The following is a 27,567-nucleotide window of genomic DNA, read 5'->3' as shown; positions in this document are numbered from 1 at the left end:
AGTCACAAAGAGGGTCTTTGTAATATATTTGTCCCTTCTCATCAAAACCATTTATCTGAAACAGTTTGAAAAGGAAATGAGCCATCGTACCATTATTTGCAATTGTCCAGATATATGTTGTCAGGTGTGTATGTTTTAAAGTCAGAACAAGAGATAAATTGAAACTTTTTGTTGCAGTGCAGTCATTTTATTCCTGTTGTGAAATTCTTATAAGCTACGTGTTGTGAAACTGTTGAAAACAGAGTGTTATATTTGTTTTCTTCTCTTGTAGGGCAACCTACAGATCCACCAAGTGCACGTTGGACAAGACGGACAGGTAAATGTACGTACCCTTTTACATTTATTGGTCCATGTTACACTGGTCCTTGTAACAGTGCCTTTTTGCCATTTTCTATTGATATAGGCTGTGTTTACATCTGGTATTAACTTCTGTCTCAGGTGATCCAATCACAAGTTGTCAGCTTAGGCAAATTGCTTGCTTACAGCTGGTATTACTGTAAATCCATTTGTGATCGAAATTTGTCAAGGGTAGGAAGTACCTGATTTTGTGGCTGCATACATGACTAACTATTTCTGTTTAGCGGCACATTGATAAGGCACAGAAAAGTTGGCACACTCTTTTTTTTTTTTTTTAAAAGCACTTAAATATACTTCTCACCACAAATTATGTTTTGAGCTCATATTTATTTTAGTCAAGTATCTATATTAAATGAACTTCGGATGTGTGTGTATGATGTGATTTTATCCTTTTATCGAAAGCGACTAAGAACGGTTATTTACTTTTAAAGCTTTACGTACCAGGCAAAGTTTAAAACCCTTGTTTTTGTGCAATGGATAATTATAAGTTAAGCCAAGTGCACACTACATGACTTGCATTCAGCGTCCTGCACACACTTAACGACTTTGTTTTTTGTTTTCGGATATGGTGGTCATCGTGGTTGATTTCATGGCAGCATACATCAATCATTATGGCAGTGTTTTAATGCATGCATGATAATAAAGTGCAAAAAGTAAAAGAAAAGAAAAATATGAACCGATGCACCGTTTCGCTTAACTATTCTTAGATTTAAACTAAGCACAAACATGACGTTTAGAGCAGACGTTTAGAATTATTTTAGTGGATTACCTGTATTAACTGTCAGATGTGTGTGCTCCTCATCTGTGTCACTGCATGTTGATATCAAGCATACCGAAGAAGATCTGTGAAGTTCTTGTGCATGCATACATATTCGCTTTTTAAAAATTTCCGATCTGATGGTTGTTTTCTTTTAAATTCCCCTTAACCAGCAACGTATCAAACGGATCAGCCAAAACGCATCTTAAAGATACGATGCTGAAATTAATTCACAAACTCATGCACATATCAACTGGAGAATTTATTCATGATAACATGTCAACAAACAACATATAATAAGGGCTCGTGCTAGTTTATTGCACTGATTTGCACAGAACGAAAAAAAAACGGCTGAAAATAATGATGAGACAGTGGGTATGGAGACATGGGTGATGTTTTATTTTATTTTATTATTATTTTTTGTCTCCTCCTTCTCAATGTATTGCTCTCCTTTTGCTCTCTCTCTGTATTTCTTTGGCTCATTGTCAGTCTCTCGCTCGTCGGGATAGTGCACACACCTGATGACTCGACAGCCAGATTTCAAGCAGGTTTAAAATCCATTAAGGCAACTGCGACAAGTCTGGGCAGATTGTTGGAGTGTGCACGCTACACGATCATCTACACGACCATGTGCAATCTGAGACTTCTCGTCACAGACCAGTTGCAGACTCAAAATATCATAGGGGACGGGCTTGAGTTGTGTAGTGTGCGCTAGGCTAGTCGTGAAGCCTAGTATCAGCAAGTTAAGATTGTGCTTCAGCACTCTACTGCTTTTCCTGCAATGCCAGGATGTACAAGGTTGAATTTCCAACTGAGTTTGAACCACTGAAATGAGGTGAATTTGCAAAGCGAAATATAAAGGACAAATATTACCAGTTGAATAAAAAAGATTTTTGAAAAACTTAATATTTTGGAGGTGAACTTTGGAAGGTGAATATTTATTATTTAATTTTTAATGATGAAATTTTGTGCAAAATGTTTTTAATTAAAATATTCACTTATACAAATATAAAACCATATGAAATTGCCTCCCCAAAAAATGCACTGTTAATGCAATGCATTTATTTTTCAAAGACATTTGTCATTAATTTACTTCCATACATATTTGTGTGAAAACCTGTGTGAACGTTTTCACACAGAAATCATGATTCATCAGTAAGTTTGCTCTTAATTTGTGTACATTTAGGCTAAAATTGTGGAACAACTCATACCACACAAACACAAAAATCATATACTCTTGATGGCCTTAGAAACATGAAATTTGTTACAAAAAGTCTTAACTTTGAGTAACAAAATTATGTGTGTCAAAGCTCAATCTGTGATAGGTTCTGCATAAAAATGCAGATGATTCTGTGTAGTCTAGGACAATATAAAAGACATCTATTGTGTTAGATGGTTTTGAGAATGGCACATATGACTCATGAACTTAGAACTAATGTAAGAACAAAGTAAGTACGCAACTTGAATGCAATTTTTAATGAATGAGCTTTTGTGTGTCCTTCTTCCATATATATGTTTTTCTTTTTCTATTCTGAGAATATGATGTTTGGGACTGGACAAACTTCCTGTTTCTCAGCTCTGTTCAGTCAGATCAAAGAGCTAGAATGCAACAGAGGCTTTTGTGGAAATCAATGGACAAACATTCTTACACTTGAAAGGAAGATCTATGTTTGTTATCTCACCTTATTAACCTAATCTACTCTTTTGTGTTTTGTATATAATTTGTGTCTTAACGGCAAGCTCACACTATGCAATTTTCAAAATGCGCAACTCTGACTTTTGCTGCAACAGACATATTTTTAAGATCTGTGACCAAAAGCACAGATCGTGGGCATTTTTATGGAAGAGAAAATCCTTCCTAAAAAATTTGGGAGTTTTGTCAGCTTTTAGGATTACACTAGTATTTAGATGGCCTTAAAGCTAATAGACATAGACTAATGGCTAAAGTAAACTTTGGTTGTCTCTGTTGCTGAATGCGCTGCGCACAGTATGCGTGACACAAATTTCGTCATCAGCACAGTCTGCACGGACTATCCACATGCAGCCCAGATTTTCTCGACACGCAGACGGTCCTTGTCTGTGCGTATTGTCGGCACATGTGCCTGCAGCTGACTGTACTAAAAGAGTATCACAAAGCAGTCGTAGTGTGCGCATGTGACGAACGCATTTGTATTCGCTCGCAGTCAAAAGAGTACTTTGAAAGGCAGCATGTTCGACCGGGCGTGATCAGGAATGCATTAAAAAAGTTATTCTCATGCCTTAAAAGACATAAAACTCTAATATTGATTTCATGGAGTCTTTATTTATGAGTAGTTCAATGATAAGTTTTCACATTCACCTCTATATTTTCAAGCCTTTTTTTTTGGTGTTACGTAGTTAAGTAGTTTTGTAGTGTGAGAAATTTAGCTGCCGCCAGTGAGAAGGCAGGAAAGGAGAATGGAAAAACATAATTGTTGCCTCTTCATCTTGTATTTTCAAACAGCTTAGATGGACAGCTGCTTGTGAGGGTTAATTTTTGCTGTCTTACATGTTTCGAAACAAGTTGTGTTGTAGGTCAGTGATGTACCAGATATTTGAATATGCACATACGTGAATGAGTTCTGTCATGGAGACTCTGACCTCTACTACTACATCAACAAGATGACAGATGAGAAGAGGAAATGTAGTGCAATGAGAGCAGTACAGCAGTTTTGTTTGTCTGAAAGTTGAAAATGTGTGTCAAAGCAAGAGAGAAAGACAGGTGCATCCACTTGTCTGTACACTTGAAGTAGTTATGTTTGGCATAACTGTCTTGCACCCTAAATAAAGCATTTCATTTCATTTCTCGCCCTGCAAACTAGTGTGTGATCACAACTTTTCTTGTGCCACATATCAGACATCCACTGTAAACATGCGCAATCATTCGCAAACTTTGCTGTCTCTTTAAATTTGTCTCTGTGTGATGTGTATATATCGTCTAACTGTTTAGATGCAACTGCTTCATTTTTAATGACTTCAGGAAAATGCAGTCGGCCTCTCAGACTCACATTTACATGATGATATCGTACCTACTTAAATTTATTGTCGATGTTGTAATCGGTACACTATATTTGGTTGCTCATGAATGAGAATTCTTCAGATAGTCTAAATTTCATTTACTGTTAGTTTGTGATACTTGCTTAGGCAAGAATCACTTTACTATTGCTCATATTTACATTTAGCGATTTGAAACCCCTACCTTAAGGATTAAACCATGGCATATAACTTGGCACTACAACTGCTTTGTGAAACTCTTTAGTACATTCAATGCCAGGTGCATGTGCAGACGAAGCACATATACAGGGATATTAGGTGTGGGCTCTTTTTAATTAGGCCAGCAAGCAATGACTTGGCAACCACCCAGAACACCCTAGCAACCACCTTGCAATGTTCTGGCAACTACCCAAAACAGCCTAGCATCATAGTTACATTTGCACATTATTAGTGTTGATTTTTTTAAACATGTGCAGCAATAATAGTGATGTTTGCATTAGACATGTGAGCTCTTCTTGACTTTAGTCAGTAAGCAACCACAAAGGAACTCCCTTGAAACCATATAGCAACATGGTAAAAAAAAAAAGCATCATGGTGCAACTTTTAGGCAAGCACTAGTCAAATTTTTTTCTGGACATATAAATCCTATATTAAACAACAGTTGGTTTCGGTCCTTGAATCTGATTGGATGAGAGACGTTACAAGAGTGCTGATGTCTCAGAACAGCAGCACTCAGACACTTTACTGTTTGCAGTGCCAGATTTAGGCATGGGTGACATGGGCAGTTGCCCAGGGCAACCCCCAAACAACTTTGGGGGCGTGCTGAAGCGGGTTTCACCCAGGGCGCCATACAAGCTAGAAATGCTACTGACTGTTTGTATCACTCCACTTGTGTTCGTAGTGTTCTAAACTAAAGTGTAAGAGCAGCGCATATGTGTTAAATGCAGCTAGATGTGTCTTTTCATTTTTCCCTGTGACATTAAAGATTTTAGCCAGCAGGTGGCGACAAAAGACCATTTTTATGTGTTGTGAGCCAGCTGAGTTTGCGACATTCATTTGAGTCAGCGCTGCCTGTCAGCAAGGGATTCTTTGAAGTCATCAGCATTGTCTCTCGCTCCATGATCGCTCAAATTACTACTACACTACAGCTGGGAAATAGAGTTCAACTATCAGCTTCAGTATTAAGGCTTATCACAGCTGAGAGACACAACAGATGGAGTAATCACATATACTCAAGGTGCTTACCTACTGGAGTTTCCACGTTGGGAGGTGATGTAAACATTCAACATGGCGGAGGAGAGAAAAAAAAACCCAGCTACTGGGAAATACTCCAGGAGAACCCCGCTGGGACGGCTATTTTTTACATAGAGAAAATAGGATGTATTTGACCAAATTTCCATTAGCTTCAGCAAGCTGACTAATACATGGGACTGAATCCAGCTTCACTGTTCAGCTTCACTGTTCATCTCTGCTTGGGAGTCGCGACAGATGCAAGTAATCATACACGCTCAATCGCGCTCTCTCTTACAAACACACACTTGTTTCTCCAGTAACCTGTTAGAAACAGCCAAACCCATCATTACTAGTTATAAAGTGATGTTTTTTAATTGCAACCCCAATTGCGAAAAAGTTGGGACAGTATGAAAAATGCTAGTAAAAACAAAAATGAGTGATTTGTAAATTATATTCACCCTTTGCCTTATTGAAAGCACTACAATTACACCTTATATGATGTTTTACCCTGTGAATTTAATTTCTTTTTTAAAGGTGCAGTATGTAAGATTCAGAAACCCTTGTTATTAATGACATCTGTGGCTGTTAACTGAACTGCAGCCAGCTACCTGCTGCTCGTGCACACACTCCATAGGGACGCGAGCATCAGCAAAACAATGACGTGACGTACAAAGAGACTGAACGTGATCCACCGGCATCATGCTGACAGATGAGGTAGCATAATTAAAATTACAGTTATGATAGTTTTACTACAAATTTTGAGACTAAACTACTGATACACACATACAGATACATACTACCGAACTATACCAGACAGTTTACTGTTGCACTGTTATGTTACACTATTGTATGTTTTGTATGTCATATGTTGTACTATGATCAAGAAACAAGTGTATTTGCTTACATTTATTCTGTATACCTGACTTTTAGTATAAAGAGAAGATTAAATTTGAAAATTACGAAGCAAGGTAGCTTGCAATTCGTCAGCGTTAGCAGGCAAGTTAGCTAAAATGACACAGATCAATCCTTATGGCACTATATTTCACATGCTTTGCAGTTATGTAAGCTTACCTGTCCAATAAGAAGAATGCCAATTCAAATGTCCTGCCAATGTTCACTATAGTGTTCGCCCAACCACGATCACTTTCCTGCTTAGCCAGATGGGATTCAGTAGATAAATGTTTTTTTTTTTTTTTGGCTTACTCTTGGTTTACTTGGTTTGTGTAGGAGTCGGTGTTGTGCTGGGAGCCGGCCATTTGCTGGATTCCATCTCTAAGATAACGTTACCTAGTGTTGCAGTTTATTGTCGCTGTTGAATAGCGGAAGAGAAGCTATTACTGACTGAGTCAAGGCTCTCGGGAGCACGCATAAACGTCACATCCTTTGGATTTTCCCGGCAAAACCGACCCGCTCCCTTCGCATGAAAATCAGTGTACAGGCTTTAATAGGCAACCTAGGAAGTCCGGGAAGGGCTCATTTTTTAAGTTGTGTTACAAGCCGTTCACACATTGGAAAAAAAAAAAAAACGGCTAATATTGCATGAAAATAGTTACATATTGCACCTTTAATGTACAGTAATTTCAGATCAGATGACTGCAACATACTCCAAAAAAGAGTGTTAACCAATGTGAAACATCACCATTTCTTTTAATTACACTTATTATGCATTTAGGTACTGAAAACACAAGTTTGTTAAGTTTAGAAAGTGGAATTTCCCCCCAGTCATCCATTAAGTAGGTCTTTAGCTGCACAATTGTATGGGGTCTTTATTGCCGTATGGTGTGCTGCATATTGCACACACATTCTCAGTTGGAGACAGGTCAGGACTGCAGGCAGGCCAATCTAACACCCACATTGTCTGCTTACACAGCCATGCACCTGTAATCCAGGCAGTATGTGGTTTGAAGTTGTCCTGCTGTAAAATGCAGGGACGTCCCTGGAAAAGTGCTAGGTGGCAGTATATGTTGCTCCAAAATTTGTACATATCTGTTTGCATTCATGGTGTTCTCACAGATGTGCGAGTTACCCATGCCATGGGCACTGAAACACCCCTGGCCCATACAGACACGGGCTTTTGGACCTGATGCTAATAAGCTTGGATGGCCCTTTTCCTCTTTGGCCCGGATAACACGACGGCTTTGTTTTTCAAAAACTTTTTGAAATGTGAAATCTTCAGACCAAAAAAACACAGTTCCACTGTTCTACTTTCCATCTAAGATAAGACCGAGCCCAGAGAAGTCGGCAGCGCTTCTGGGCAGTGTTTATGTAGGGCTTCAGCTTTGCATAATAAAGTCTTAACTTGCATCTGTGGATGCAGCGACGAGTGGTGTTGACTAACAAAGGTTTACTAAAGTTATCCCAAGCCCATGTTCATGATATTCATTACAGATGAATGCCGTTTTTTTAAGACAGTGATGTCTGAGGGATCAGAGATCACACGCATTCAGAAATGGTTTTCGTCTTGCCCTTTACACACCGAGATTTAACCAGATTCCTTTAATCCTTTAACTATATTGTGCACTGTAAAGGGTGAAATGACCAAAATCCTTCCAATTTGTCTTGGGGGACATTGTTCTCAGAGTGCTGGATTATTTGCTGAAGCATCTTTTGGCAAATTGACAAATCTTGAACGATCCTTGCTCTTGAAGGACTAGACTGTTTTTGGAGGATCCTTATACAGTATACAGTATTAAGACACAATTGCCTCACCTGTTTAACATCTCCTGTTTCACATTGCCTTGTTATTTCAACTTGTCAGATTGTTATTAGTCTTAAATTGCCCCTATCTCAACATTTTTTGGAGCGTGTTGCAATCATCTGATTTGAAATTTCTGTACATTTTCAAAAAAACTAAAATTCACAAGGTAAAACATCATATAATGTGTTGTTGTAATGCTTTCAATATAGCAAAGGGTGAATATAATTTACAAATCAGTCCTTTTTATTTTTATTATCATTTTTCATACTGTCCCAACATTTTTAGTATTGGGGTTGTAGTAACAGAGGCTTGAGCACATCTTTTGAACTAGTAACGGCAGATCCTGATCCGTAACGTAAGAAAGTAGTTCCATGCACAAGTGCATTTTTTTGTGACAGTAATTTTTTTGTTTACTTGTTCATTGAACTGTTGTATAAAAGCAATGTGCTGTATATGTTGTATACTCACAATCATGCTGTCTGGCCCTAAATCAGCATGGCTGTAATTACCTGCGGCCAAATAACAGCTGTGCTGGTGTAGGGCCATACAGCACTCTTGCTTGTGTGATGTTGCTTTATTATCAGTACTGTTTGTTTTTAGCCTAATATCCTAGATCTAGCTTATGATAATATTCATTTAAACAGTAGGGTTGAGGAAATATAAGCATTGATTTTTAAGAATGTATTTCCTGGCGTATTGCCTATGTTGATATAGCCCAGATGGCCGTAGATATGATTGTTCGGGCTTGAGCAAAGATCTGCACCAATGCTCAGAAGAAATATGCATTTGTTTCTGAAATCAAAATGTCTAGCAGGCTAATCCAGATCAGCCAACATCTATTTGTGCTGACACTTGAAATGTGTTGGCTACTGTTTGAAGGTGTCATTTATGATTGTGTAATCTTTTGGGCCTGTCTAGAAGCATTAGGTATACATCCAGGAACAGAAAATAAAGCCAAATGTCATTAGCTCTGAGACAGCGGTGGGATGATATTCCTGGATCTCTTACACAACTCCCTCTGCATCAGGTATTTTTGTGCCTTCTAAGGTTTTCTCCACTCTTGTCTCTCCTCCTCTTCCTCCGTCTCTCCTGCACAGCTGGTGGCCTGTTCTGCATTTAGCTTCAGGTCAGCACTAGTGGTCGATCGGTGTATTGCCGGACTTTTGTAATTATCGCATCGGCCGATTCTTTTTTTTCTTTTTCTTTTTCTTGAATGCGCTGAAAATCGCCTGCTTGCATGTGAAGCGACTAAGACATGTAAACGACTAATATCCTAAAAACCATCTAAAAGCATAATATCATATACCATCTGCAAATATGAACATATCTCATTTAAACAGATGTAAAACACTAACCTCACACAACTTGTGCAGATCCAGCATCCTGTGGCGCACTCATTTATTTACCTCTAAAGCACGTATTCTTTCAGCCTCTCCTCAGCAGTTCCCTGTCACTTTTCTAATGATAAAAGGCAAATATCAATAAAACTTCTATTATATACTGTTTGCAAATATGGAGATATCTCATTTAAACAGATGTAATTCACGAACCTCACGAAAATCCAGCGTTTTCTTCCCGTCGAGCGCTCATCTAATATCTTCCTCTGAAGCGCGTATTCCATCAGCCAGAATCAAAACTTCAGGATCAGCATCAAAAGTTCCTCTGATTTACAAATCATGATGGTCACAACAATCATGACAATCCAAGCAGGTGATCCAGACCATTTAAACTGTCAGGAGATTGCTGCTCGTGTTGGATCCGTACGAGCGCGTGAGTGCAACCAGAGTCTTTCTAGCAAGTCAGTTCACTGTCGGCCCTGTTTGGAACACTCTCAGGAGGCTATTTCCAGTCATGACAGTGCTTCTCCAATCTACTTGAATGGGGAAATTAAAAAAAAAAGATTATGATCAAAGAACATATTTCAAATCAGCAGTAAAATCTGACAACACTGGTATCGTAAATGGTGCTTCTTTACCTCAGATTACGCAAAAAAATAGCTATTACGTTTTCTTGAGTTGATTGACAGGCGATGTCTGTATCTAAAAGGTGATTGGCTTTTTTACCTGTAAGGCAGGACTTCCTATCTATATCCATTTACCTTAAGCTGCAGTTGGGCTTTCTAATTTCTCCCATTCATTTTAATAGAAGTGGTAAAAGCGCTTCACGTGTGCTAAAAGTAAATGTCTTATTCACTATGCACTGTATGTACAATTGGTTTGATTCATTATTTTTTGAGAAAATGCGATTTGCTAATGTGGACATACCATCCATGGTTGCTGGACTACTGTGTGTATTGTTATTTCCTTCTTCCTAATATATTAACAATTTCTTCATGTGCAAATAAATTACTAAAATTTGATGACTAAACAGAAATCAGAAGAAACTGCTATCTACCATTTAAAATACAATATAATTTTTTTAGATTCTTTTTTACAAAGTTGAAGTTTTGACTATATTAAATTGACCACTAGTCAGCACATCTTCAGGTCAGCGGTAATGCCACCTCAAAACTTTTAGCAGGGATCTCAAGAATAGTAAGTTTTACTAGCACTTTATAATAACTTTCATCAAATAACATAACAATTATAAACTGCTCAACAGATCGTTAATGTACATTAAAAAAAATTTAATGTCACAAAATAAATGTATTGGATCACTTTTTGGCCTGTTAATCAAGCATGAATTTATTTAGTACCTCTTGGACTTTCTTCTCTATTGGCCTTTCTAAAATATATTTTTTTATTTTAAACACGCCCATTTCTTTAAAAGTTTCGCTTGGTTAATAAAGGTATCAGAAATGCTTCCGAGCATTTTATGTAGCCTGACGCCTTCTCCCCGCCATGCTCTCTCTGCTGTCAAGGGGAAGAGCCGTGATTTACAGCCTGTCAGTCTGTAACGGCAAGCCATATCATTCATCCCCCTTTCACCATCTTAAACAAACACACACGGCCGACACATGAAAGTCATCCTCTTCCATGAGTGAAAGTGAGAATGAAAGAGTTTTAACAGTATGTTGAGTCAGTAACCTCTTTTGGTGCTCTTATCTGATGCCCCCTCTCTCCTGCTCTCTGATGTGACTTCCACAGCCACAGAGGTATTGATCTAAAGATAAGGCAAGAAAACAGGGAGAGGAGACTGAAGTCTGAGGAGATTCAATGTTTTTGTATTTGGTACAATTGGTTGTTAGTTCCTCATGACTGGAGAACCTGCCTCAAGAACGGGGCTTACCATTTCGCTGGGCCCTGCCAGTTGTCAGACGGGGGGTGGGTGGAAGTGGTGGTGGTGGCAGAACATTGTTACTCTGACCCTGCGCTACAACAACAGGTTTCGTCATTGCGCATAGTCTGTTTACATCAGCGTCTCCCGCTGAACACGTTTACAATTGCGTCCTCATGCGTCAACAGGGGAGAATGAGGTGGTGGATGATGGTAATATTAAACTTTCATTAAGCCAGCCCACCTTTCCCCCTGATGCAAACTTGGCAGGAAAAAAAAATTCTCAAAGGATAAGGCTGTTCTTTTCTGGTCTCCCAGCCTGGTCAAGCTGGTCTGTTTGCATGTTTAGAGGAGTTTTGGTCACTTGTCAGTTGGTCGACCAGCTAAACCAGATGAGCAACTTTTTGGCCAGGCTGGGAGGCTAGCTAGACCACCAGAAGACCAGCTTGGCCATACTTGGAGACCAACAAACCATCTTTGGCTGGTTGAAGAAGTTTTTTTTTTTTTTCAGCAGGAAACTGAAAGCTTTCGAAATAGTGTTTGTTCTGTCACCAGCAAACATGGATAGAAAAGCCGTTGGATTAAGTGAATTATCTCAATACATGTTAAATAACATCTGGATTAATATTGAATTTATATAAATTTACTGTCCCCAAAATATCTCAAGTAGGCCAAGGAAATCTGCATTGGTCTGTAGCGTTTTTAGCTGGTGTTTAGAGAAAGGTCAGTTGATTGTTGGTGTCATAATGAGGCTGAGAACCCTCTTCTGAATACTTCTCTCATTCCCTCGAGCCCAACATCTATAGTATTGTACATTGTCAAAATTCAGGTGTATTCGACATCTGATAAGAGTTCAAATAAATTTGTGACTTTGCTTTCCTTGTGCCACTGTCTCTTACCAACAGCAGTCTACATTACTTTTTTCTTAAGCAATTTGTTGATCCTAAACCTGTAAGTGCTCTTGCTTGCAAATTCCCCAAATCCTAATTTAAAGACCCTGTATGTTCTTGGAGAAAGAGTCCTTTATGTACTTCACCCTTCCACAAGGGGACAGTGCACAGATGTGCGCTTGGTTGGGGTCCTGCACTGTGATGATGCCCCTCCTTACTTGGCCGGTTTTGAGGTAGGTAGGAAGAATGGAAGTAGGAAGTGAGGGAGATTTGGCTTCTCATGGGTAAGTCCAGGTGCATTTCTGGATGTTCACAATGTGAAGCCCCTTAGGTGCTGAATTATCCTGGAGCTTTAACACAATGAATGTGTGTTGCAGGGTTGTGGCTGTATCTCAGTAGTTTTCGCAGAGCCAGACTTTTGGCTATCAGCATAAAGTCTGGTCCACTTTGTAGCTGATTCTTGACATTTGAAATGATATACTGCAAATTTTTGTACCAGAACCAGACTAAATAAAGGCTTATTCTAAGCCAGCCCAAATGCATGTGAATTCGAATAAATGTAAAAAGCATAAGGAAAGACTACTGTGGTCTGTTTCTAATCTGCCTTTTTGGATATGTTGTTTTACTGTATTTGGACAAGACAAAAATGAGCTCAGGAATTGTTAGGAGAATATAAGTCACAAGCTGCATCTGTCTGTTAAATTGATGTAACTTTTTCCCTCTTTGAATGTGTGTATATTTATATTGGTATGTATGCAATTATGCCCATTTGCAATCCAGAAGTCTCCTCTGGACCTCAGTATTGAAACCAGATGTGTGCAGAGCTTGCATCCAGTTAGTACCTGCTTTAGGATCTAAATTCTCCAGGATTTAACTTGGAGTCCAGTTGTTGTCACAAAAGAACCTTGGGGCTTTAGTCCCAATTCAAACTCCTAAATCAATTTACTGTTTTTACCTAAATTACAGTTGAAGGATTTTCTCCAAGTTATTAAATGAAGAATACTGAATAAAATGGTTCAAGGCAGCTTATAATATGATTTTAGTGTTCTAATGGAGGGAATCATATTTCAAGGCAATAGTGATGGTCTTGCCTGTCTTTTGTCTTGATAAAGGAGTTCTTGAAGCTAATGTGGTCATGGCAGGGATACAAAGGCCTTCTCACAGACATTCTCAGATAATCCCGTACAATTCTAATGGAGAGATTTCTTCATAAAGGCTCCAATATGCTCACCTCGAAGTTCTTCTTCGTTCTTCGTTTGGAGCAAGAAAAAAGGTTGAAAGAGACAAGCAACTGTATACTGTTGTGAACATTTGGACTCCGCCCATGCCACTAGGGCCACGCCTACCCATGACATAGACCAATGGCAGTAAGAAAGTGTTTTACAGCTGGTGGTATGTTTTCCTGAAAGTTCGCATTTGCAAGTTGTTTTGAACCACCACAACAAACTTACATTCCCTCTTTTTGCCCAGATTTTGTAAAACGACATCACACCCTTTTCCTTAAAGCTTCTATTCATTTTGAACACTGTTGACACTGGTAAGTATACCAACCACTAAGTGAAACTTAGTGCATCTCACCTTTTGTTTAACAACCAGTTGGACTCAGTGACAATGCCTGAGGAACAAGAGCCAATAAAATCATCACTGTTGCAGAAATGACATTCATAATTTATGTTGCTCCGAAAAGCTTTCCATTGGAATCATTGAAAATGTTGAGAAAAAAAATAGGTTTGAGGGCGGGACTGGACTGTGCGTCTCCCACACAGAGTTTGTTCCAAGGTCACACAGATATTTTACAAGTTTACAACACATGGAGTGGTTCACCAAAGCCTGTCAAATCAGCAGTCTAATTAGAAACATAATGAAGACATAACATAAGGAAAATGACTTGTAACACTTTTGGCACAGTCTTTGACACAAACACTAAAGCACACTTTATTTCTTTGTTCCTGAGAACAAGCATTGCAACTCAGCTTATCTGCATGTTGTTAAATTTGTTGTAAATTAAAGTCATTTTTCTGTCAGTGGGATATGTGCCTTGGCTGTTTGGCTGTTCTTTGAACCAGGAATCTGATAGATGCAGGTCTGTTATGTAAATAGTACTGGGTTTACTTTATCTCTTTGCGGTCCCTTCTTTTGTAAAATATGAACTTGGCAAGAAGAGGAGTATCTCAAGTGACCACTGGGGGCACATTTCAGGAAGTTGTTAGCAATTTAAGTAATAGCATCATTAAGCTAAGCCGAATAGACGCTGGCCTATCCCACTTTATAACAAGTGTCTTTAACTACGATGTTACTTACATAAAACATTAAGCATTTGATACAATGCACTTAATGCGTACATTTGTGTTTTTCTGTGAAACACCCACAAGATTTGCAGTTGCTTCTACTAGGGATGGACTAGGGTTAGGGGTATGTCTAGGCTCATCTACCCAATCTAAAACATTAGTGTCATGAGAGAAACTGTAAACCTCTACTCAGATTATTGTAAAATTCCAGTTTAACATGGTTGTTAGCAATTTGTTAAGCATTAGGTTCGCTAAGATAAGCCAAGCTGGCTAGATACAGGCAAATTGGTAGAAGTTTGTTACCCAAATCCGAACCATTTGTATGAGAAAAACTGTTAAGGTGTACTCAAATGGCTGCAAAATTGCAAACATCAATGGTAAATGGTAGACCCATCTGTGAAATGCTAAATATCTGGACTAGAAGCTGAAAGGTAGATTCAGTCAAGGCTTAACATTTCTAAAACTTTAGACAGTTAGGGTGTTATTTAGGGGTGTGGGTGGACACAGAGAGACTTGTGTTGCACAAGGAAATATGTTTATGCAGGGTTTTGGGAATATTAAAAGGGAGCGAGTAGCAGAAGTTTATAGAGATTATATATTTATTTCTTTGGATTGTGTGGAATCTTGATGGAGCGGACTTAAAAACCTCTTGATCAACAGGTGCTATGTTGCTTGAACATACAAATGGAATATGCATCCTTTCTTGTTGCATTGTAAGTCATCTTGACAGCTTAATATCCATAACAGTTCAGGATGCTTGATGGTAAATATTTGTGTCCTCTAGAACACTCAGGGAAGTTGTACACTTATCAACAATCCTCTTACTGGCATTACAGATGAGAATAACATATAAAGAGGCACTTAATCGGCTAAAACCATTGGCCATGTGATTGTCAATGGAGCAGATGGAACAATTTTACCAACATTTGGTGATGGCTGAGCTAAACCCTGTATTTCTTCAACAATAGTGATGTAATGGCATGTATAATTATTTGGAACTGAATAGACCCGCATAGCCATTAGAAAATATCTCTTCTTCCAGGGCTCAAGGCTATGTTGAATTTGTGTGGAGACAGTACTGTTGGTGATGGCAACACTCCAAAGTTGGCTTTTAAACTTTTAAAGGATGGAATAAAAGGAAAATTGTGGGTTTTAAGATGACTTTGTTGATAGCACCACCAATACTGTGTCTTATATGGCTAGCTTGTTTGTCTGGAGATATTTTCCATAGTGTAGCACATAATTGTACTGCACTATCATCAAACTTAGGAAGAAGCCATTGAGCTCAAAATGTCCCAAGTCTGCAGAAATGTAATGAGGTAAGGCAGGCAAGGAGGAGGCAGGAACCGGCTAAACGGTCAATGTAAAGTTTAATGATAAAACTCTACATAAAACAAACATAAACATAAACACAGACACACATGCAATGCGGCCGCGTGCATCTCTCTTTCTCTTGAACTGGCGCTTCCGGCTCATCTTTATCCCCTTCCCAGCTGATTAGCCCGATTCAGGGCCGGCTGTGTGTCCTCACAGCCCAGCCCTGCCCTCCTCCTCACACTCCTCCATCGTCCAACTCAGGCCGGGGAAACTCCCAGCATGACGCACTCCCCTCCCGTCCTTAAGGGGGGCATTACCCTTCCAGCCCTGCCTGCCTGCAGGTCTTCCCTGCATTTTGGAGCCCTGGGAGAGACGAGGGAAGGGAAAGGGGAGAGGGAAAGAGCGAGGCGGAGCTACAGAGAGAGAGAGGAGAGAGAGAGAAAACTTGCTCGCTGGCTCCCGGATGCGCAGTTGCCCGGTCCTCAACCGCTCCTCTGCCCTTTGGCAGACGCCAGCTCGCTCCTCCCCCGGCAGATGGCAGTGAGTCCTCTGGCCCCTGGTGGACGGAACTGCTCCTCCCCTTCTTTGGCAGATGGCAGTGGTTCCTCTGGCTCTCGGCAGCGACCCCTCCTTCCCAGGCAGACGGCCGCGGCTGCTCCTTTGGCAGACGGCATTGGCGAGGACTCTGAGACAGTGCATCCCTCCTCCTGGGTTTCGGCACCAATGTAACAAGGTAAGGCAGGCAAGGAGGTGGCGGGAAACAGTCAACGTAAAGTTTAATGATAAAACTCAACATAAAACAAACATAAACGAACTGGCGCCTCCGGCTAGTCTTTATCCCTCTTCCAGCTGATTAGCCCATGAGGACACACGGCCGGCCCCGCCCTCCTCCTCGTCACAAGAAGATTTCATGATGAGAAACTGTTTTTGTTGGGTTTTATTAACAAAATTCATACACAGTTTTTGTCAGTTTATGCAGTAGGGCTTTTGCAGTAGTTTGTTTTTTTGTTTGGTTGTGTGAAAGGGTTTTTTCCCAAACTTTGGTGTGCACCATCAAAGCACAGCCTAGTCTGCTTGAAAAGATGGTCTAGTGTACAGTTTATGTGAACTCAGGTACATTTCGTAGTTGGTACGAATGCAATCCATCTTTAAAGTGATAGTTCACCCAAAAATGAAAGTTCTCTCATAATTTACCCTCATGCCATTCCAGATGTATGTGACTTCCTTTCTTCAGCAGAACACATTTGAAGGAAAATAGAAAAATATCTCAGCTCAGTAGGTCCTTATAATGCATGTGGATGGTAACACGATTTTTGATGCTCCAGAAAGCACAGACAATCAGCATTAATGCCATCCATACGACTACAGTGGTTAAATTAATGTCTTATAAAGCGATACGATCGCTTTTGGTACGAAAAATATCAATAAGTACTTTTTAACTATAAATAATCGCTTCTGTTAAGCAGCGGTATGCGCATTCATGAGAGGGCTGAGGTAACGTGGTCTCTCTTGTGACGTATTGGCGTTTGTATGTTCACGCGAGAAGTGGTGCATGCGCGACACACCCGGAAGGGCAGTGCTGTTTACAAAGGAGTAGGAGGAACGCTCTACAGACCGAATGCCATAAACATTGAAGCAAATTTAAACAAAGATGTCAGAAGATTTTGATTTAAGAGGAGAAGAGGAGAATAAATATTACATAGCCATATTTATTTGAACCTGAGTACTCTGACCAGGAGCACAGGGAGATGGAGGTGGCTGGACCTGTGGGCGATGCCAGGCAATACCAACAGAGGTAGAGAGCATCTGCTGCAATGAATGGAACATTTCCATACCATCGTTGGAAAGACCTCGTGACCTCAGCCCTCTCGTGAACTTGCATACTGCTGCTTACCGGACGTGATGATTTATAGTTAAAAAGTACTTAAATATTGATATTTTTCACAACAAAACCAATTGTATCGCTTTATAAGACATTCATTTAACCAGTCGATGGATGACGTTAATGCTGATTGTCTGTGCTTTTTGAAGCATCAAAAATCATGTTATATCAACATGCATTATAAGGACCTGCTGAGCTGAGATATTTTTCTATTTTTCTTCAAATGTGTTCTGCTGAAGAAAGGAAGTCATATACATGTGGGATGGCATGAAGGTGAGTAAATGATGAGATAATTTTTGAGTGAACTATCCCTTTAATTGCAGAAGTGAACCGCTATCGAAGACATAAAATTTGCATCTTTGCATGTTCACTAGATAGTATAATGAATTTCTCACTGCTGCTTGTGTTCGAATAAATTGCCTTCAGAGAGAGGCTTAGATTCTTCAGATCAATTGAATTATATCCACAGCGGACAACTGAAAGGGTATTCTGTGCATGCAAAGTGGTGGTTAATCCAAATGGATGAATACTTCAAAAACACAGTGAAACTGGTGTCGTCTTCTGAGTCGTTGCCTAGTGATGTTGGTAAACAACTGACACTAGTACTCACAGTGGTACTGAGGTTGATTGCACGAATGTACTGACCGAAAAGGCCCAATGTGAAAAGAGACTGGCAGGGGGAATGGGGTAGATCAAACTGGTTCGGTGCAAGCAATCAAAACCAAGACCCATCTTTGCTATACAACAGGTTTTACCCTGTGGTCTGATTGTGGGAGGTGTTGCAGCAGAGGTGATGTAGGACTCTCAGATGATTTTAGGAGTTCACTCAGTTTATGCAGTTTCCTGTTGGCCTTCTTTCTTTCTGTCTGTCTCTCTGTCTCCCTCTCTCAGAACAGTTAGGCCCTCACATCTGTCCTGGCTTAGGCTTGTCTCGCTCCAGATGCTCATGTTGTTGTAATCATGTAGAATTTGGGCGGAAGTGTTTACCTTTCCAAAGAGACTTTTTTTTTGTCGGATTGACAACTCTTGAGGGTGTGAGTGAACTGTACATGCTTGTGGGAAGATGACTTGTCCTCTTGGACAATAGTTTGTTGAACTGTAAAAAAAAAAAAAAAAAAAAATCACTATTTCTTACACTATTTGTGACCTGCATAACCAGGCGTTAAGAAGCATCCTTTCGGATATAGGGGTTTTAGCTTAAAGGTGTGGCACTTTCAAAACATTTGTTCAAGAATCCCCACTAGATGGACATAGCAACATTGGCTCAACCAATGTCATGACAAACATATTTGGGAATCTGTTTGTCCAATCAATACAAGATGATGGGGACCTGCAAAAGCACTGATTCATAGCATCCGTAACAAGCAATAAGGTTCACTGTGCTAGGCCGAGAGATTTTACAGATTGTTTTTTTTTAATGTGTTTATCATCTATCGTTACAGCTAATTGAGATTCTTATGCAGTGAAGGAGACACTGGAATGGCAATAAAGAAAAATGGAGCTTGGGAGGAGAGCTTGTTTGCACAGTTGGTTATGTTTCGACGAGGCCCAAAACTAAATGTTTTTTGCATTAAGCTGCTGTTGTTTTGTTCCCTGTTGTCTTTGCTCTAGTTCCTCAATGTGTTTGCGATCCTGCTCTGCTGCTGAAAGCATTACTACATAAGAGAAAGATTTATTCGGGGTCCTTTTTTTCTGTTTGCTTTTAGTCCCGTCAACCCAAGTTGACAGCAGATCCCGACTCGCTTTGCCAATTTTGAAATCCTTTGTTTGGCAGCTTGCCTGTATTGAGATAGCAGATTTGAAGTTTGGCTGTTTTTGAAAGAAACAAGGCAGAGTACATGGTAGGTTAGTTCATGTAATCTTAAAACCCTTGGGAAAATGGCACGATCCATTTCTATTCTAACTACTTCTCATTGTGAAATCAATCTGGCCATGAGGGAGACTGCAAACAACTGGCTTGGATATTTACTGTGTTTCCCCTGTTGACTCTGCAAGTTTGATTTACACGTTAATGACAAACAGAACAGAGTCAACTTGTGTCTCAAACAAGCCCTCTCGTTTCTGTCAAAGTCAGCAGACCTCATCTGAACATACCGGTTCAAGTTGGAATGCACATTGTGACATCAGAACTGAAGTAAACTCGTAAGTAAATGTAAAAGATTGATCTTGGGATTTTAAGAATGGACATCGGGATTGTTCAAATGAAGATCACAATTAATCGGAAGTTAGATATTTTTACTCAGCACTACTAAAATACAATGCAGTATCACTGCAAAAGAAATAATGCTTTGCCGAGTTGTAAGTTTGACATCTGAATTGAATGTGACAAGAGAGAAAGACCAGGCTGCACAGCAAACAGCGCGACCAGTGTAGTCCGATTTGTGAATGAATGACTCTTATGACCTGGTTCTTTTAATGAATCTGTCAAATGACTCACAAATGAGTAACAGACCCACTTACTGGTCCAAAACGGCCCTTTCACTCATCAAATCAGTTAGAGTGGTTACTGAATTAACATCTTGACTCAGTCACTGAACCGCAAGTTACTATTTTGGTTGTTGTACTTAAGGTTTATTAGGTTCATATTGTACTAATGTTGTACTTAAGGTTTTTGAGACTAAAATATAGTAAATGGTATAATATAATTATGATCAATTATTTGGTGCTGCCTCAAAAGTAATATGAATCATTAAGTGGAATCAGAATCACACTCAGAATCGATAAATTAATTGTGACTTTCATCCCTAGTTTCATGTTTTTCCATCCAAGGGTGATGACCAGTCTTGGGTGTAATCTCATTACTATGTATTTAGTTACTGTAATTGAATTACTCTTCTGTTGAAAAGTAGTGTAACATAAAACTGTAATTCTTATAATAGGATTAGAGTTACTGACTTTAAGTAAATTAATTTTAAGTACATTGCTTGGGGTTTACATGTTTTTAAAACACTATTTTATGTAGAATATATTTAAAACATTAATTACATTTATATGTATGACTGTTTGCATCTCTGTGAAGCTGAAGGGCATGCACCCCATAATGAGTCATTGCATTGGGGGAAATGCAGTTATGAATAAGGAGGGAATATAGACATTATTTTGAATTTGTTGAACAGGAGAAATACAAACTTTTGTGTGGAAAGTTTTTTTTAGAAAGTAACTTAAATTATTATTTGTAATTAGTAATATTATTACTTTTCCAAAGAAGTAATCAATAAAGTAATCTGGATATAATTTGACAGAAGTAATTAGTAATTTATAGTGGAATACTTTTTGAGTAACTTGTGATGACACAAAGCCCCCATAAACAATTCAGCAAAACCTGTTGTAACAGCTGAATGTTGGATTCAAGAGCAGGAGTGTGTGTCTCCATGCAGTGCATGTTTTGAATTGGCTTCACTTTATTTAATTTTGTTGGAACCAGGTTCCCATGCTCTGCAGACTGGTGATGGAGCAGAGAGTCGTCTTGAGAACATTTGCATGCTGGAAGTCAGTTGATGAAAACGGGCATTCATTGCTACATGATTGCTATCACGTTCTTCCAGCATCATAAAACTCTCATTGTGTTATAAGCCGTGCAGCTGAACATACAAACAAGCCTCACTTGCAGATTTCAAATTCCTGCTGTTGTAGTCGTGTTTGCTTTGACAAGTATTAGTCAAATGGCTAAATCCTCAAACGGCCATTTTAATGCGGAAAAAGAGCATTTTCATCTTTATGAGGCCTGACAGATTGTTTCAAAATGGCATATGTACTTTATTTTGATTGCCTTCATGATTGTCTGGATGAGAAAATATCCAAGTTTTAAGGTGTACCCAGTGTTTCTCTTCAATTTTATGTTCACATAGAATGGGAAATAGAAAATATAAAAGAAATCCCTCAGCTGTGAATTGCTTTTATTAAAATTAACTGTTTGTTTCATAAACTGATTTCTCCAGTTCTCATTCTTTTTTTCCATTTACTAGAGTCTGTGCACACAGTCTCAAGTGTTTCTCAACTGGTTTTGCTCCAGGACCCAGATTTTACATTGGACATGAAGTGTCAACCCAACACAGTACCAATATTGTTAATCCTACAAAAGTAAACAAAAATGTTGTCAAAACATTGAAATGTATTAATTTGATGGTTTAATGCTCTCAGCTCCCAATAATTCACTGCCCAAAACACATTGTGGTTGACACAACCACCATGTTTGTCATTGTTGCCTGTTAACTCATATTTACTGTAGTCTATACTGTAGCATTTGACTAAGTTGGCTAGTTTCTACCAAGCGACATATCAATTTGGGCCAAAATACTGTAGTTTGACTGGACGAACAGCCTTTGACATCAAGATAATGTATGAATTTTCTTCCTTTTAAAAATTGAAATACCTATTTATTTTAGCTATGCATGATTATATGGTTAGGTTCATTTTCTTATTTGCATTTAGCATTATTTCCTCCTATCTACAACCTGCAGCCCATTTTGAGAACCACTAAAAACCAATTGAGATCCACTACTCTACGTTATGTTTATCTCTAGCCTCATCATGATCACATGCCATCATGTTTCGTCCCATTTAAACCAGGCCGGCATCGCAGTCTCTAATTATTACCACAGGATTTGACTAGAGGTGTCATCGTCTGTTAGAAAATAGGAGATGCTGTACTAAAGTTGGCACCATTTTTCCATGCAAATGGAGACATGCTGGGCATTGCACAGTATGACCTCTAAGCATGCCACTGACTCACATCTTCAAAGCCAACGTCTGGGCTTGAAACTGGGGTGGGGGTGGTGGCAAACTGGATCTGAAATTGGGGGTTAGTGTGGGATTTTTTTTCAGTGAAGCAGATTTTCTTCCTCTTAATTGGGAGTGTATGGCACTTCTGTTTCCAGTTGGGGAAACTCAGATTTGATTGTTTATGGCCACACTGGTGCTCAAATGCGCTGATGTCATCAAGGTGAGGCAGTGAGATGTCACAGCATGAAGTCACAGAAGAATCTGTAGGTGGTAGAGCTGTAAATATTAGCGATAGTTTAGTCTGAAGTTGCACATTTCATTTAAATTCAGTCTTCTTTCCTGAATGGATGTTTTTGAATGAATGTTGTCCATGTGGAAATGGTCAATTACTGCAAGTGATAAATTACTGACTCATGGTTCAGGTTTAAGACGCTAGTAATTGAAGAGGATTTGGAGGTTCCAAAACCATGGAGACCACATCAGAACATCTGCAGTGGTTAGATCACGTGTAAACAATGATATGTTCAACCCTGCTTTGTAGAAATTGAACACATTGTGCAATCATGCATGCATATTTATGTGTTTGTGCTTGCTTTAAATTTCATTTAAATTCAATCTTCTTTCCTGAATGGATGTTTTTGAATGAATGTTGTCCATGTGGAAATGGTCAATTACTGCAAGTGATAAATTACTGACTCATGGTTCAGGTTTAAGACACTAGTAATTGAAGAGGATTTGGAGGTTCCAAAACCATGGAGACCACATCAGAACATCTGCAGTGGTTAGATCACGTGTAAACAATGATATGTTCAACCCTGCTTTGTAGAAATTGAACACATTGTGCAATCATGCATGCATATTTATGTGTTTGTGCTTGCTTGTGCCTGTTTTGTTATGAGCTCGACCATGGCTATGGATGCAGATGTCTGTGAGTGTTCTGCTGAATACTGGGCTTTTCAACAGGCTGTTATGATACAGCACTTACATATAGTTGAAGTCAGAAGTTCACATACACTTAGGCTGAAGTCATTAAAACTAATATTTGAAACACTCCACAGATTTCATATTAGCAGACTATAGTTTTGGCAAGTTGTTTAGGACATCTACTTTGTGTATGGCATGAGTCATTTTTCACTTAATTGACTATATCACAATTCCAGTGGGTCAGAAGTTTACATACACTAAGTTAACTGTGCCTACCTTCAAACTCATTGCCTCTTTGCTTGACATTATGGGAAAATCAAAAGCAATCAGCCAAGACCTCAGAAAAAAAAAAATTGTGGACCTCCACAAGTCTGGTTCATCCTTGGGAGCAATTTCGTAACACCTGAAGGTACCATGTTCATCTGTGCAAATAATAGTACGCAAGTATAAACACCATGGGACTATGCAGCCATCATACCACTCAGGAAGGAGACGCATTCTGTCTCCTAGAGATGAACGTAGTTTGGTGCGAAAAGTGCAAATCAATCCCAGAACAACAGCAAAGGACCTTGTGAAGATGCTGGAGGAAACAGGTAGACAAGTATCTATATCCACAGTAAAACGAGTCCTATATCAACAAAACCTGAAAGGCTGCTTAGCAAGGAAGCCATTGCTCCAAAACTGCCATAAAAAAGCCAGACTACAGTTTGCAAGTGCACATGGGTACAAAGATCTTAATTTTTGGAGAAATGTCCTCTGGTCTAATAAAACAAAAATGTAACTGTTTGGCCATAATAACCATTGTTATGTTCAGAGGAAAAGGGTGAGGCTTGCAAGCCAAAGAACACCATCCCAACCATGAAGCATGGCGGTGGCAGCATCATGTTGTGGGGGTGTTTTGCTGCAGGAGGGACTGGTGCACTTCACAAAATAGATGACATCATGAGGAAGGAAAATTATGTGGATATATTGAAACAACATCTCAAGACATTAGCCAGGAAGTTAAAGCTCGGTCACAAATGGGCCTTCCAAATGGACAAAGACCCCAAGCATACCTCCAAAGTTGTGGCAAAATGGCTTAAGAACAACAAAGTCATGGTATTGGAGTGGTCATCACAAAACCCTTACCACAATTCCATAGAAAATTTGTGTGCAGAACTGAAAGAGCGTGTGCGAGCAAGGAGGCCTACAAACCTGACTCAGTTACACCAGTTCTGTCTGGAGGAATGGGCCAAAATTCCAGCAACTTATTGTGAGAAGCTTGTGGAAGGCTACCCAAAACGTTTGACCCAAGTTAAACAATTTAAAGGCAATGCTACCAAATACTAACAAAGTGTATGTAAAATTCTTACCCACTGGGAATGTAAAGAAAGAAATTAAAGTTGAAATAAATCATTCACTCTACTATAATCCTGACATTTCACATTCTTAAAATAAAGTAGTGATCCTAACTGACCTAAGAGAGGCAATGTTTTCTACGATTAAATGTCAGGACTTGTGAAAAACATTTAAACTCAGTATTTGGCTAAGGTGTATGTAAACTTCTGACTTCAACTGTTTGTCAGATGTACATACGTCAACCATATGGCAGAATCGGCATCACAGATAAGAAAATGCAGTTTTTTGTTTTTGTAAAACCCTTGCTTGATTTGAATTGGGTTTTGCACAAGCACATAAACATCCAATCCTAAGTATCTCAAAATGTCAGACTCTGCAATCAAGCAACAACAATCAAGCTGCCACTTTTATATTTTTACGTTTACACTTGTAGTCATGCAGCGTTTCACCTTTTAATTTTCCTGAAAGTGTGAGTAGACAATTGCTTAATGACAGACAAAGAAACTAAATTTATTCTAACAATCTTGATTAGCATGTTTTACTGAGCAATTTATGAGTGCTAATCAATTTCCACACATTAATGGCATTCGTAAACAGTAGTCTTGAACTTTTAAACTTCCTGACAATGTAAAGAGAAGAAATTATGTAAATTATTAGAATTTATGTCAGAATTTGAATTAATTGTATTTCTAGAAACCATATAGAAATTGAAAACATTAGCAGATTAAAATCTGCAGGGATTTTCATTTAGTACAAACATATTCAATAATGTGGTGATTGATATGCCATTAAAGGGTTGAAAGGAACAATTATTAGAAAGGATTGAGAGGAAGGAAAATAATCTTAGAAAGGAAAGCATAGTGAATAATTTACATACATTTTTTTTTTTTTACAAGATACGTAAATAATCACGGATGCCAATCATTTCATGTTAAAGTCGTATATTATCTTAAACTTGCCTTCCACTTGCAAGTAGTATTTTGAGGAAAAATGAAAAACTATCCCAGCAACAGTGATGGGAAATAGCTAACTAGCGGTGCTGGTCAGATTACTTCTGAATTGTAATCGGGTACTGATTACAAATTACATGACACACATTGTAACCAGTAACATAATCTAGCAGATTACATTTTTGGGGTAATTTAATCTGATTACTTTTGGATTACTTCCAACCTAACTCTTTTATTTGATGTCACTTGCCTTTCTTATGGAAGTTTCTAGAAATGTGGACAGGTTTCTGGAGTGCGTTACACAAATGTGGTCATATAATTTCACCATTTTACAAATGTAATTCTTGTGTGGTAAGAGAACAGACCAGTTATATTTGGGAATCAGCATCACAAAAATGGCCTCAAAGTTATCGCTAAAGCAAAAGTGCATTTTGAAGCTGTGCACAAAAGCAATTCACGAAACTAAAACTATTTTTACACCTCTAATACAATTGGATTAAATTGTGAATATGAAATGACGTGTATTTGGGCATTTTGATGCGTTTGATGGACAAAACCCTTCCAAACACAGTGACACATGGTTATATTACACACAGAGTGATAATTCAAATAGTATTTAAAATGTGTTTGTCAGGAGTTAAGAAAACATGCAAACATATCTTCAAATGCTTCTTTAAATTTGACATTGAATCCTTTAAGGTTGAAAGTATATTAACCTTTAGAAGGCAGAGTTTACATTGCACAGTGATGTGCCCCCCCCCCCCCCAATTTAAAATTGAAATGATCTCTGTACATCCAGTGGTCAATCGCTGATTAAGACCGCTCCAAAAATTTAAAAAAGAGAAAAAATTCCATATAATGAACAATTTACTGCTGATGCATAATTAACATGTAATCATGTAATCCATAAGAACGTAACTGTAGTCAACATATGCAAATGAGCAGTGACACCAATGGGAGTGCACACAAACTGGGTTTCCATCCAACTATTTTTATGCGCATTTTGAAATTGCACATAAGAAATTCTGAATGGAAACACTTGATATGTGAATAAACTCTCAAAATTCGCTTCAAATTGAATGCGCTAGGAGGTGGATTTTGTAGTTTCACATTAGTTAAAATGCGCATTAAGGTGATGGAAACAAAACGATGATGTGTTTTGACCATTCATGCATGTGTTATGAGTGTGCAATGGCTTGATGTGATTGGCCCAATGAAAGGACAGACCTTGGCACACAGTTCTTTGAACATAGCTCTTGACATTCGTAAGTGTTAAACCCACAGCTGGACGTTAAAGTGGGTCCTCACTTTCTGCCAGAACAGTTTTGAGTGCGGGCGCTCCTAGCCATGCGAAGGCATTTCAGACCTCATTATATCAGATATTACACTTGTTCTGCGGTGTCTCCGGGCAACATTTAATAAAACAAGGTACAATTGCTCCAATCCTGCAAATAAAACTCTCCCCAAAGCAAGGAGGTGATTCATGCTCCATCGTGACATGGCGGGCTCCCACAAGATAATGCGCATGACGTAGTGGATGGAAACACATAACAATTTGTATTTTCTTCAGTCTAATGTTTAGAAATGCGCTTAAAAAAATGCAAAATATTTCGATGTAAACCCAGGTACAGTGAAGCTCATGTGATCCTCTCTTCTTGGATACAATTGGATACAGCAGTTGAGCATCAAGCAATAGTACGATTTAATCGTGGTCAGTGTGAAAGCACCTTTAACAACTCACCAGTACAACTTTTCAAAGTACTGTAGCTATTCCAATAAAGTTATTATTACAAAAAGATTTACAGATTCGAGTCATTACTCAAATGTTTCCAAAAATAACTGACGTTTTACATATTTTTGCAGCAAAATAAATATTTAGTTAAAGGTGCTGTATAAAAGTACAGTGTATATATACATATATTTATTTAATTAAATTGATTGCATAATATGGCGATTAATTAATCAAATTAATGGCAAAATATAT

At 38.7% G+C, this 27,567-nt stretch overlaps 1 protein-coding gene across 3 annotated transcripts in view; it reads left to right on the top strand.

The window, feature by feature from the left end:
• Positions 1-27,567, top strand: part of LOC127435664 (protein BANP) — a 75,210-nt gene that overhangs the window by 30,731 nt on the left and 16,912 nt on the right. For 2 of the 3 annotated variants that reach the window (XM_051689301.1, XM_051689303.1), the window contains exon 11: positions 272-322. In XM_051689301.1, the coding sequence (XP_051545261.1) occupies positions 272-322 (51 nt within the window). The remainder of the gene's footprint in view (positions 1-271; positions 323-27,567) is intronic. The other variant, XM_051689302.1, reaches the window with a different exon arrangement.

The sequence above is a fragment of the Myxocyprinus asiaticus genome, chromosome 46 (genome assembly GCF_019703515.2).
Source record: "Myxocyprinus asiaticus isolate MX2 ecotype Aquarium Trade chromosome 46, UBuf_Myxa_2, whole genome shotgun sequence".
NCBI classification, from domain to species: Eukaryota; Metazoa; Chordata; class Actinopteri; order Cypriniformes; family Catostomidae; genus Myxocyprinus; species Myxocyprinus asiaticus.
Note: the sequence above shows the minus strand (reverse complement) of the source record. Positions and strands in the feature narration are given on the sequence as shown.